The sequence below is a fragment of the Theobroma cacao genome, chromosome 3 (assembly GCF_000208745.1).
Source record: "Theobroma cacao cultivar B97-61/B2 chromosome 3, Criollo_cocoa_genome_V2, whole genome shotgun sequence".
NCBI classification, from domain to species: domain Eukaryota; kingdom Viridiplantae; phylum Streptophyta; class Magnoliopsida; order Malvales; family Malvaceae; genus Theobroma; species Theobroma cacao.
Window position 1 is genome coordinate 31,359,588 of NC_030852.1, and position 12,888 is coordinate 31,372,475.

At 34.8% G+C, this 12,888-nt stretch overlaps 3 protein-coding genes and 1 non-coding gene across 4 annotated transcripts; 2 read left to right on the plus strand and 2 right to left on the minus strand.

The window, feature by feature from the left end:
- LOC18606041 lies at positions 2,565–3,315 on the minus strand. Its single transcript, XM_018118410.1, has one exon. It carries the CDS (start codon positions 3,034–3,036, stop codon positions 2,680–2,682), a length of 357 nt encoding a protein of 118 aa, XP_017973899.1. The 5' UTR covers positions 3,037–3,315; the 3' UTR covers positions 2,565–2,679.
- Positions 3,827–6,799, minus strand: LOC18606042. Its single transcript, XM_007039434.2, has 2 exons — positions 6,610–6,799; positions 3,827–5,037 (listed from the first exon to the last, which is right to left on the minus strand). The coding sequence occupies exon 2, from the start codon at positions 4,850–4,852 to the stop codon at positions 4,343–4,345; it is 510 nt and encodes a 169-aa protein (XP_007039496.1). The 5' UTR covers positions 4,853–5,037; positions 6,610–6,799; the 3' UTR covers positions 3,827–4,342.
- Positions 6,911–6,997, plus strand: TRNAM-CAU. Its single transcript is given in 2 exon segments — positions 6,911–6,948; positions 6,962–6,997. It is a non-coding gene; the product is annotated as a tRNA-Met (tRNA).
- Positions 9,945–12,368, plus strand: LOC18606043 (protein HAIKU1). Its single transcript, XM_007039436.2, has 2 exons — positions 9,945–10,132; positions 10,396–12,368. The coding sequence occupies exon 2, from the start codon at positions 10,853–10,855 to the stop codon at positions 11,861–11,863; it is 1,011 nt and encodes a 336-aa protein (XP_007039498.2). The 5' UTR covers positions 9,945–10,132; positions 10,396–10,852; the 3' UTR covers positions 11,864–12,368.

The following is a 12,888-nucleotide window of genomic DNA, read 5'->3' on the forward strand; positions in this document are numbered from 1 at the left end:
GGATTTCAAATACAATTTTGAAACGGAATTTGTGGAATGATTGCATTCCACACTGAGATGGGCACCATGGACGGTAGTTTAACTCACATCAGACTAGTAGCAGATACTATTAGGTTTAACTTTGGTCATCACTTGTTAAAAATTATGGGTACATATAGGTGAGACATAATCTATTCGAATAGAGGGTACGAAATGTCGTATCACTTTCTCTAATTTATTTTTGTATTTCATTGACTTTAACAGTGTGAGTTTGCCATTTTACTTGTATTATAGATAGCAACAAGACAAAAAATGAAAAAGTTAAAGTGTCTTATTTTCACTACGCCTAAGTCCTAACCCATGTGCTATCAAATCAAATCATTTCATTATATTTGGTTTGGTCGGTTCGTCATTTCTTAATAAAATATAAGGCTCAGATTGTCCGAAACCCACTGTAGATAAGGGTTTTTTTTTTTTTGGCAGTGAATTTGGTGCAATTTCCCCACGAACTCGGAATCTGGCACTTTGCCCCAAACAAGGATGGCATTTGGCAACAGAGATGCAATAATCCGTGTTGGATTTTCACACCCGAATCCAAAAATTAAAGTACTCAAACACGATTACAAGGTACATTCTGATTCCCTTGAACCAAACAGCCGATTGAGGTGGTGAGTATTGGACAATGAAGTCGGAACCTGGAAGGAATGTTGGGTTCTGCTGTCATATATTTTCTGGTATTATGAGCCATTTTTCATCATTTCCCTCGATCCAGCATCATCATGCTTGACAGAGGTAGATGTTACATATTGCAGATTTTGGTAGCCAGCATTATTGTTGAATGAATTTGCCGTCAGGATGCAACTGGGTGTTGATTACTTTGGTTATTAAGTTTGGTATATTATTTTAATGCTAACAAACCCTGTGTTGAATTTTTAAAATTAATCTAAAATCAATCATAATAGGTGAAAGAGATATTTAGTATCTTTATAGGATATTTTCAATTTAAGAAATTTTTAACCTCATTCTAATTCTCCACTTTATGGATAAAAATAAATGAATTTATCATGTGGTAATTTAGAAAGGGACAATAACAGGAAAGATAAAGCCTATTATATTATCATATTGAATTTTTAAGATGAAACTTCAATTTATAACTAATTAAAAATAAATGGAGAGACTTCTACTATATCAGTGTGTACTTAATAATAAATGTGATATTTTTATATCACCATTCTTGAAAAAGAATAGAAGGAAATCAAAACAAATACTAGTGATTTGTGGTCACTTTGAGAGTGGGGATGCGATGTGCATATTTCTAATGGAAATCCTGAACTCAACAGAAAACATAAGCTTGACTGTAAAGGCTAAAAGATATTGTTCAATCTGAAAGTAGAAGAAGGGTCCAAACCAAAGTAGGCAGACCATTCAATTACAAGCTTTTTCAAAGCTAAGCGATCCCCTGATTTAGTTCCCTAAGGTAAGGATCAACTTGCAGTTCTAGCAGACATCCCGTACCTAGTTGAATTTATAATACTAGGGTTAATTTTTTGTCCTTTTGTTAGGAACATCTGTCACTGAAACATCTGATGGAAGGAAAACCAAGAACAAGAAACCAAGTTTAATTTAAACGTTGCTTCAACACAACCCTAGGAATAAACTTAAATTTCAGAACAAGTAAATTAAATAACTCTCTTCTTTTCTTCTTTTCTTTTTTAATTCGAAGAATTAGCTGAGTTTGACAAGTAAGTATAACCTATTAGGTTATTATCTTGATTTCGAGCAACATGATGCGAATTTACCCAAGTGATGAGGTTAGATTGATTAGGAATCCAATTTGATTGTGCCAAGTAATAATTTCTGATTTGTCTATTAATTAATTGCATGATAAATGGAGAGAAGGAAAAGATTAAATGAATGGAACCATGAAATGGGCTTTCAATTCATGCACAAATACCTAAAGAGGTTAGCTGTTTAATGAATGGAGTCAAAAAAGAAAAAAAAGAAAGGGTGGCGGCAATTCTAGAATTTCCAGCAGAGCACAATCATTGATCCTTGAAAGGGAAGAAAAGGAAAATCCTCCCGGAATTGAAGGCGAGAAAAGCCACCACTAACTGGCTTTCCAGATTTGATGAATCATAGGAGTCGTAGAAAGTATTCCGGAGCTTGAAAACACACAACACCTTGTTGGGAATATATTTAGAAAAGAATTGAATTTGGACCGAATGAAGGAATGGTAAAGCCACATGCTTTGTTTGAGACAATAGGAATGAGATTCCAAACCAACCACACCAAAATATTACATGCATATGGATTCTTTAAGTATCCCTGCTTCTGATATGATATGATATGAGATTTGCATTTTTTTCTTTTGCACTTTCCATTCCAATTTGTCAAAAAGGGATGCGTGCTTCAAAGGAACGCTGAATTAACTTCTGGTCTTAAAAGGATTTAGATTTTTACGATTGTTTAATTATTAGTAATTTAAGCAGAAGAAGTCCAAAACTATTTAATCAGGTGTCCTTGGTCTAGCTTTCTACGCAATTTCATGGAAAATTAAGCAGTGATGAAAGAATTAAGTTTGCAAAAAACACAAATCCATCTCCTTTAACAAACTTGAAACAATTCAAAGCAAAATGCACGTACATAGGAACAAAAAGAAGTTGGTAGCCTTGACGTAGTCTCCTTTCTTCTTCTTCATAATCAACGTACTCTCATCTCTTTTCTCATCTTCTCATCCCTCGTTCCTCTCAAATCCTCAAAGCTCCAATCCCTCCTCATCCCGCAGCTCCTCACCAATCTAGGTTCACCGTCAGCTTCAAACGCCACAGCTCCGAAAGTTGTATCAATTGTATTTAGCCGGCGGTGACCCTTCCTTGTTGGAACCGGCATTGGCTCGTTTCTGATTTGCTCATAAGCCGCAGGGCTTAAATTCCCTGACCAGCTTCTATCAACCCTTATACAACAAAACTTCCTGCTGTGCTTTTCTTTACCATAATCCCTATCTTTGTTTGAATCCGATCTTTGCAGGACCTGGCAAGTCAAGCAGTTGAGACTCATGGCTTGTTGTTCCTTGTTTGTTCCCCACCCCACACAAAAACCAACTTCTTTGATCAGGAAGACAAGGAGATGAACAAGGAATGGAGGGATTGGAAAGAGATGTTGTCCATTGAGGTTTTAATGGCTTAGAGAGGTGGTGGAAAAAGTGATAACAGATTGGAATTTACAGATGAGTTTTTCCAAGTGGTTAATTAGTTAAACAGCTTTTGGTATTAATTTTAGAATCATCGTTTTTTGCTTTCTGAGATTGGGATAAAATGTTTCCGCAAAGACAGGTAAACCAATTCTAAATTTGAGTGTCTAAGTACAGCCAAATGATGACAGACAAACCCATTTGTCTTATCAGTAATTACTAAGCAATCAAAAATATGCAAATGTACATGGGGTTAGACCGTTGTGATCTTACAGCCTCGGCCCACTCAATAAACCCAATCTTATCTTCTCATCCTCCCAGTAAACCCAACCACAAAGAAATGCAGCTGACGGGAGATTCTCTCTTTGTTGTGTTTGGTACTAATTGGGACAAGTGATATACTATGACCCTTAATTTGGCAGCGTTATTCTTTTGAAATCCAACAAAAGCTTTACTCGAATGTATGGCATTTTCATTCAAAAATGTTTACTCCATCAAAATTCATTCTAAAATGAATGAATTCCATTCTCACACTTTGACTCCTTTGTTTGTCCTTCATGTGAGCTGGAGAACATGCCAGTGTCATTGATGCCCCTTTTTTTAGTTGAATGAAAGGCTGAGAAAGGTGTACGAACAGAATTAATTTCCAACAAGGAGTCCATTAACATTACTTATTATTCAGTAGTATGTCCACGGTGCAGGCAAGCACCCTCTCTAGGCAAATCCAGGTTTAATATCATTCAAACAAGCAAAAGTCTAAATTCAATGTGATCAAATCATACAGGATGTACGCGACAGCAATGATGTAATGTTAATGTCACATATTACAATCTTTCTTGACCATTCTTATTCTAGTCCGATCTTAGTCTGCAACAGTCTTCCAGGTACATAATGCATCCTATTCATAAAATTCAAGTTTGTTAACAGAATGGTTCTTCAAGCTGGATATATACTCTGTTCTGCATCCGAAATTGAAAAAGTTGTAATAAGTTCACAAAACCTAACAATAAAAGCTCTTCCTAAATATGGCAACAAACTGACTTACCACGCCATAAGTTCTTTTAGTCATTACAACTCAGGATCTTCCAACGATCACACAGACATGTGCTATCCAGCATTCAATTTTGTACCTGTTAAACATTCATTTCACAGAGCAGCTTGGTTACAACCAACTCAACTCTTCTTATTTCTTGCATCTGCTTTCCAGTCTCTTCGACCAAGCTTAAGTTTCCTAGTTTCACAATTCGCCACGTTATGGGAATTTTCAGAATGGCATTCTCTTTCAAGCGACCCTTCTGCCCTAATCCCAGAGGGCAAGCATGGTGTTTGGCTTTCAGCTGTTAGGATCAGAGTAGACTGAACAGAAGTATGAAGTGCGTCTTCTTGACCCTTGCATATGTGAGCCCTTCTAGCATCTTTCTTCCAATCCCGTTTACAATGAACACGTGCCGTTCCATTGTTGCGGATCCCATTTAATTGCAACCCTACTGGTGGTATAGTTGGTTGGTTTAGGACATGAGACTTCTGCATATCTGCTTCAAGTCGCTTTCGAGCCCTATATCTACGCTGCCGTTCTCTGTTCTTTAGACGGCGTGTCATAATGTCATTATAACTTTTAGTGTTTGTGTTAGTTACTAAACTAGCTTGTGTTCCACTAGGATTCATATTTAGCCCGTCTTCCATTTCAAACTATTGTTAAATCTGTAGGAGTAAAACTAGTTGATGAAGGAACCTAAATAATCTGTATACAGCTTCTGTATGATGGAAAGCTTGTCGCACTTCTTACCATTGAGCATTTTCTGCTTCCAACATCAAGCAGGTACCAATTTTCATTATGTCAGTCAAGTTCCCAGCCATCATACTGGAATCTGTACACAAAACAAAGCACATTATTCCAGAGAATTATGCTAAATGAGATTGTTTGGATATTGTATATGCTATGACTTCATACATGACACAAAGGGAAAAAGATACTAGAAGATTGCTCAATAATCTAGAAAGTTTCACTTCTATCTTGTACAAGGCCAGAAACGGTGAGCCCAGAAAGTGAGGTGTATTAGACCTTGCCTTCTCCTGATCACCTTCAACCCAAGACTTCTGTACCATGTATAGAAAAGAGACCTTTATGTTCCACGTATAGAAACTCCTGCATCGCAATACTTATAAAGGAGACCTTTATCCATGAGAACAATGCCTCTGGAACATATTTATTTATCTGCTTTATCCATAATATCAGTCTGGCCAAATGGGCCACCCCATCCGCAAATTTGTATTTATAGAAAGTGAACAGGCAACTGTAACCATTTAAACATCTACCAACTATTTTCCATAAAGTTAGAAACTGAGCACTATTTCTAATCCTCCCAGCATTGATATGGAACTTTAACACCATTTCCAGGGCTTATTACTTAAATGATAATAAACTACAACTGTTTCCCTGTCGATTTTATTTTCATAAAAATTTGCATAGCTTTTACCCAATGCTTTTATTTCTTCATATGTCTACAATAAGAATGCTTAAATTCCTTCTTAAAAAAACAATTTATTTCAGCTACCAACATTTAGAACCTGATTTGTCTCTTTCTTCATGTAAAACATAAAAAACCTACCTTTTAGGATATTGTAACCGTTAACATGATTCGTATCACTTTATGCATGATCGCCAGAGGTAACAATCCCTAGACTATCTTTCTCTGTATTAGGAAGATGGAAACCTCCCTTAGGAGTAATAAAACAAAATGTGTAGCAAGAAGTTATCAAATCAAAGGGATTATAACCATACTCCTACTATCGTAATAAGTGGTTTACACATTGATATCAATGAAACGAAGAATCTATCCGAAATTTGTCTGGCAACTTTCTGAATGATATAAAACTCAATTTGATTTATAAGATGAGCGAGCAGCATGGAAGCTCATCACACAATCTAATGTTTGAACATCAATCCCCTACAGTACATGAAATTCATACTACATTAATTAGATCCTTTCAGCCCCATCTGACTTCCACAACTTCCAAGCATGAGTCTTGTTTCAATTATACTTGTTAATAAAATACTATATCATATCATATAACACATTAATGATGAGTAACATCACACCTTGTTAGAAGCATTAATTGATGAATCAACATTGTTTGAACAAGAAAATTTTACAAATAAAATCACATCAAACCTACCTATAGGCATAAAACAAAACATCAACCCCTGTAATCAAAATAAGCATAAAAGCCTAACCCATTACAAATTTCACATTAACAAACATCTTCGATGTTGTTTAAAGGTGTCCCCGAATTTAAAGGTACTTAAAAGCAAGACCCTTTTAAGCCCAAAATGTTCAAGATAACAAAAGAAAACAAGCATTATTGTTAGAACATGCAGAAATTGAAAGATTGCCAGAAAAAAAAAAAGAGATGAAACATAGAAAGCTTTAGATATGTACCTTTAGAATGCGGATTTTTCTTTTGTGAATTGATTTGAGAGTGTTGGGACAAGGTGAGAGGGAGAAAGAGAGGGAGAGGAGCTAAGAAAGCGGGAGGTTGTCGGATTAGGGAAGCAAGAGGAAGAAGAAAAACAAGGAAAGGTGCTTTTTAGAGCAATTTTAGGACGCCGATGTTAACAAGAATCACAGTCAAAACTACTGATAACCAAATCAACCAAATGACTTTATGCCACGTGCAATCGTCCTTGCTCTGCGACTCTCTCTATGATTAATATAATCTTTGAAACAACACCGTCCACATGGGGTGGTGGCGCAGTTGGCTAGCGCGTAGGTCTCATAGCTATGTTGAGTTATCCTGAGGTCGAGAGTTCGAGCCTCTCTCACCCCATTGTTTTTTTCTTTTAAGAATATTATTTTTGAAGTTGACAAAGCAAAGCAAGCCCATGAAAAGCCTTGAACTATTCTCTCTAGCGATAAGTCTTTGATTTTGGTTTGAATCAATTACCCATGAAAAGCCTTGAACTATTCTCCCTAGAGATGAGCATTTGATTTTGGTTTGAATCAATTACTTGGTTTGATTTATTCGATTATTTTGATCAATTTTTTATGTTTAAAATTTGAATTGAAAAAATCAATAAGCCAATTATTAAATATAAACTTTTTAAATATATATTTGATATATACTATATCAATAATATATTTAATATATACTTTACATATAAATATTATTAACAGATAATATAAAATAATAAAACTTACCAAATGCTCATTTCTCAATTATACGACTTGACCTCTACTCGTAAATTTTATGATTAAAAGTAAAGAATGTTTTAAAATTTTTTATATTTTTAAAATTTGGGTTTAAATGTTTGCAAGTTTAAAAAAATGATAAATGGGGTTAAAAAATTATCTCCTAAAATCATGTAAGCTTAGAGCTCGATTTTTCGATTATTATATTGTATTGAAATAAAAAGAAAATTACAAAAATGAAAGGAAGAAACTTACCATTTACCATCACCAGGGGTGATGAAGATTTGAAAATTCTTACTAAAAACTTTACGAGTTGTCATGCATTCAAGTATTTAATTTATTGATTTGTATATGATTTATCTATTTAAATAATAAAATTAAAATTCCTCTTCCTTCAATTATTAAAAAAAAAAAAACTCTACATGTTGTGGTGTGTTTCGTGCGTTGAAATTAGGGCAAGCTCTTAGCTTCTTCATGTTTGACAATTTAGTTGAATTTGCGACGGTGTTCAAACAAAAATTTTTGAGCTTGCAATGGCCCGTCAAAAAAGTATAAGACCGGGACAATGATAGATGTGAGTCCCTTTACAAAATTTCTAACTGATTAAGTCTATATTTTGACAGTTTTAATCCATTTCCTTTTATAATTTAATATTACAAAAAATGAATATTGTTACACCCCTATAAATCAATGACAAACCATACTTTTACTTACTTTTATATAACTTATAGGTATATATATGGAAGGGTTTTCAGATTAATTAGTTAACATTTTCATGCATCTCACGTGAAACTATCGACACGTGATATATTATAGTAATTAAAACTTTATGGTATTGATATTTTTGTTATTTAGTTTGTTGATAATAAATAGATAAAATGTAAAAAGTGAAGGAAATAAAAGATAAATTATAAAAATAAACAAAATATTAAAATAATAAATTAGGCATACAAGGCACTTGAATCTTGCTTCATATTAGTAGTACTGCACATTAAGGCTAGGGAAATTGAAATTTATTCTTATAAAAGATAAGCAATATCGGTCAAGTCAAGTTTTGGTTATTATTACATATCTTTTATATATAATAATAAACTTTTACCTGTAAAAAATAAATAAAACTTGATGCGTAAAACTAATTAGAATCCCAAAATAAAAGGAAAACAAGTACATTTTCCACTATGAACATAACATATATATTAAATTGGAGGGCTTTATATATTAATTAGTTGCATGTGGTTAGTGCAAGTACCAATATTAAAATTTACATAATCGTGAGCCTTTTTCGTTAATGCTGGAGACCAAGATGCCTTAAGCAACCAACTTGCATGATTCTTGTTTATATTCCAAGTGATCATCAACATTAATTAATTGCAAAAAAGAAAATATTTAGCCTCCTATTGACACGTTGGCTGCTCATTAGGGCTGGAAAAACCGTATGCGACTTTCCCCCTTTGCCGAACTTTTGCCCTATCCGTCTTCCTTTTTCAATGTTTCTATTAAAACAAAATATATGAGAACAATATTCCAAAAAAAGAGAAAATAAATTGATTTAAATTTTGATTTAATTGAAGCAATAGCTATACAATTTTGCATGACCTGGCAACAAGAATTTTCCAATATATACAACTTTCTTCATTACCTTGTATTAATTAGCCATGTGATAAATGATGAATAGAGATATCTCTTATAAAAGGTGACAAATATTTTTTAAATTTTAAAATTCATGATCTGACCCTCATCTAATCTTAAATTGGTGCGCCGTGAAGTGTGATTATATTATTTATAAATTTTGTATGATTAAATATTAGTAGTTTTCAATTGTTTTAATTATGTCTTACAAATGTAAAAATATTAATAGTTATATACATAATAATGGATATGATAAAATTAATTATACATTTTAATAAAGTAATCATGATTAACACTAATATTAAACAATAATAAAAAATTATGCAACATAAGACGATTGATAATTTCTTTAAACAAGATTAATTTTTTTAAATTTGTATTCAATAGATTATACAAATTAAATTATACAAGTTATAAATTTAGTAATTCAATAATTAAATAAGATAAATGGGTGTTAAAATTGGTTAAATGAATTTAATTGTGTACCATGTCTTGAACTTGTCAACATAATTAATAATTTTAAACACAAATCGGTTTAATTTTTTATCGTATTAACTAATCGTATCAGAAAATTATGGAATCTAACTATTACAGCATTTATTATAAAAATATGTTTTTTGTTCGTCGTGCACATGTGAAATGAATAAATAGAAGGGCTAGAAAGGTCCAAGAAGAGTCAAAGTGATGAGTTGGCAGATATCTATGTGAAGTGGATGAGTGGACCCACACAACTGCGTTCGGACTAAAAACTAGTAAAAGGTTAAAGAGAGTCGAAACATCGGCGCTAATTCCGTTTACTTTGACTCTACCCCCAGTCCCCATATCTATTGTTCCGTTTATTTAACACGTCATTTCGTGGTCACTTATTTCTGGACCCACCTCTAGGCCCCACGAAACAAAAAAGAAAAATCCCTAAAAATTAAATTTTAAAAAATTGGGAAGGGGAAAAAATTGTCAAAAATGAAGATCATTGAATTCATTTCCACAATGGCCCACCGCGCACGTTAGTCTCCAGCACCTCCCCAGCTAGCGCTAGGGTTTACTTTCCTTTCTTTTCCTTCGATATCCGTTTGATTCCATTTTTCTTTCCCTCATTCTAGAAAGAGGAAGAAGGTCTTCACGGGACTTTAAGAATACGGACCCGGTAATTTTTTCATTAGTGTTTTTTTTTTGTAATTTGATTAATTTTTATTAGTATCATTTTTTCTTTTTTTTTACCTGCATTATTTTGTGTGTCTGCTGATCTTGTTCTTGTGATATTGATGGAGTTTTATGATGTGGGGTTTGATTTTTGGGGCTAATTATTTTATAACTGTTTGATGTTTCTGTGGTCTGGTTTCTGGGATTTGCTTATTGAGTGGAAACTTTTGGTGGGTTGATTTTGGGCTTTATGCCTTTATGATGCAGGAAGCTGACGTTGGGTTTTTGAGGGCAATTCTGAGACACTAATTTGAAGAATTTAGATTTTAGGGTTTTTGGATTGGAAGAAAAGGGTGCTCTTTTTCTTGTTGAATATCAAGTTTAGGTTTGTTTTTGTGATTTTTGGTGGAGATTGAGTTGTTCTGCGCTTATATTACTGTGAAGAATTTTTGTTGTTTGAACATGGAGTCCCAAAGTTTGAAGGTTTTGAATGACTGCACCCTTGTGGATATCTAGGGAAAATCAAAAGTGCTTCCTGGTCAGGTTTTTGCAGCTTATGCAAGTTTGAGGTTGCTGTTGTGAAAGATTGCTAGCTGGTGCTTGAGCTTGGATTTTTGAGGTTCTGGGGTATTCTGTTGAAGCTTTTGAATGGTTTGACTTTGTGGCTGTTTGGAAATATTGGGATTAGTTTCTTCTGGTGCAGTTTGCAGTTTAGTTTTTCAAAATGGATAATTCAAAGAACCGGCATAATGATCATCTGGGTGTGAACAAGATCGGGAAGAACATAAAGAAGAGCCCGTTGCATCAACCTAATTTTGCTAATAATGCAGCTAGGCAGCAGCCTCAGCCTCAGGTTTATAATATAAGCAAGAATGATTTCAGGAACATTGTTCAGCAGCTCACTGGTTCACCTTCACAAGATCCTTTGCCCAGACCACCACAGAATCCACCCAAACCCCAAAGTATGAGGTTGCAGCGAATTAGGCCTCCACCATTGACACCAATCAATCGACCCCATATTCCACCTCCAGTCCCAGTCCCGGTTCCAGCCCCTGCTCACGTACCAGCTCTAGTTCCCCCTCCTGCTCCTTATAACAATAGCTTAGTTAGACCTGGTCACTATGGACCACCATCACCTGCAATGTTGCATCCTATGATGCCTGGAGATGCTATTTGGGGAAATACAGCTGAATCTCCTATCTCAGCTTATATGCGGTACCTTCAGACTTCTCTTATAGATCCAAGTCCAGTTGGAAACCAAGTTCAACCTCAACTATACCCCCCAGTTCCAGGTCAACCTCAGGCTTTGCCACCATCTTCTGGTTTACTTCCTAATCCACCAATGCCAGTTCTCCCTTCCCCAAGAGGAGTAAATGGTCCTGTACCACCGATGCCTAATATCCCTTCTCCACGCATGAAAGGTCCTGTTCCATCAATGCCCAATCTTCCATCCCCGCGGATGAATGGGCCTCCTCTTTTACCCTCTCCAACTTCTCAATTCCTTTTGCCATCACCTACTGGTTACATGAATTTGTTGTCCCCCCGCTCACCTTACCCTTTGCTTTCTCCTGGGGTTCAATTTCCTCCAATGACTCCCAATTTTGCTTTTTCACCAATGGGTCAGTCAGGGATTTTAGGTCCAGGACCTCAACCTCCACCTTCCCCAGGTCTTGTGTTTCCATTATCACCTTCTGGGTTTTTTCCCTTCCCAAGTCCAAGATGGAGGGATCAATAGTCCAAGATATTGCATTATTGTTCTTATCAGTTCAATGCTTGTTGAGGAACTGGGAGCTTCTTCATGAAGGTTAATCTCCTTCCGATGGAGGTTCAATCGTGAAAATATAATGTACACTGGTGGTGTAAGGGTCTTATTAAAGTTTTATTTTCTTCTTTTGTTTTCTTTTTTGGTCTTTTACCATGTTGATACCCATTTCCCCAAGTTGTTTGCGCTGAGGCTTGTAACAGCTGCAATGCTTTTTGTATTCTTGGACAAGTTTTACCTAGGAAATAGTGGAGATCAGATAACTCAGTTGGACATCTGGACAGAAGCTGTAACATGAAAGAGCTGTAACCTGTAAGGAGGTAAGACCACAGGCATAAAAAATTTATAGGTAGGCAAATCTAGTTGAAAAATTCTTGTGTAGTTGTACTGTTGTGGATTAAATCCTAATTAGTTTCGGTTAAATTCTTGTTCAATTGGGTGGCATGTGGAAATAAAATGTTCAAGCAATTCTTCATTATTTTTTTTCCATGTTATTGAAAATGAAGGGTGATGGTGTTAGACTATATCAAATTTTGCTCAAAATGTTTAATTTTTTACTCCTATTGGTGTTGAGTTGCTAATCGTAAACCATTTTCTAATAAAAACTTGCCTTTGATTGATTACCTGCAAGAGAGTCAAATAGAGGAGTAATTTTGTTCTTCATATTAGTTCACTATAGCTCAATGATGCCTTTGAGTACTCTCTAATCTGCTATGGGTTCTCCTCGTTTGATTCTTTTGCTTATATTCAATGCTATAGTTTGCCACTCGAATGCTTGTAAAATTCATTTTCATTTTCTTGGGAGACAGATAAACTAAATTCTAGAAAGAAAAGAAGTTGCTACTAACTGCCAAAATCCCCAGCTCTGGAGCAAATTACTTCTAAGCAACAATAAACTGCATTCACTAAGGCATTTTGATCAAGCTGTACCTTTGAACTGCCTAATTTTGAAATTGCAACCTGTCTCAAATGAGTATGAAGCAGTTCCTTTGATTTGA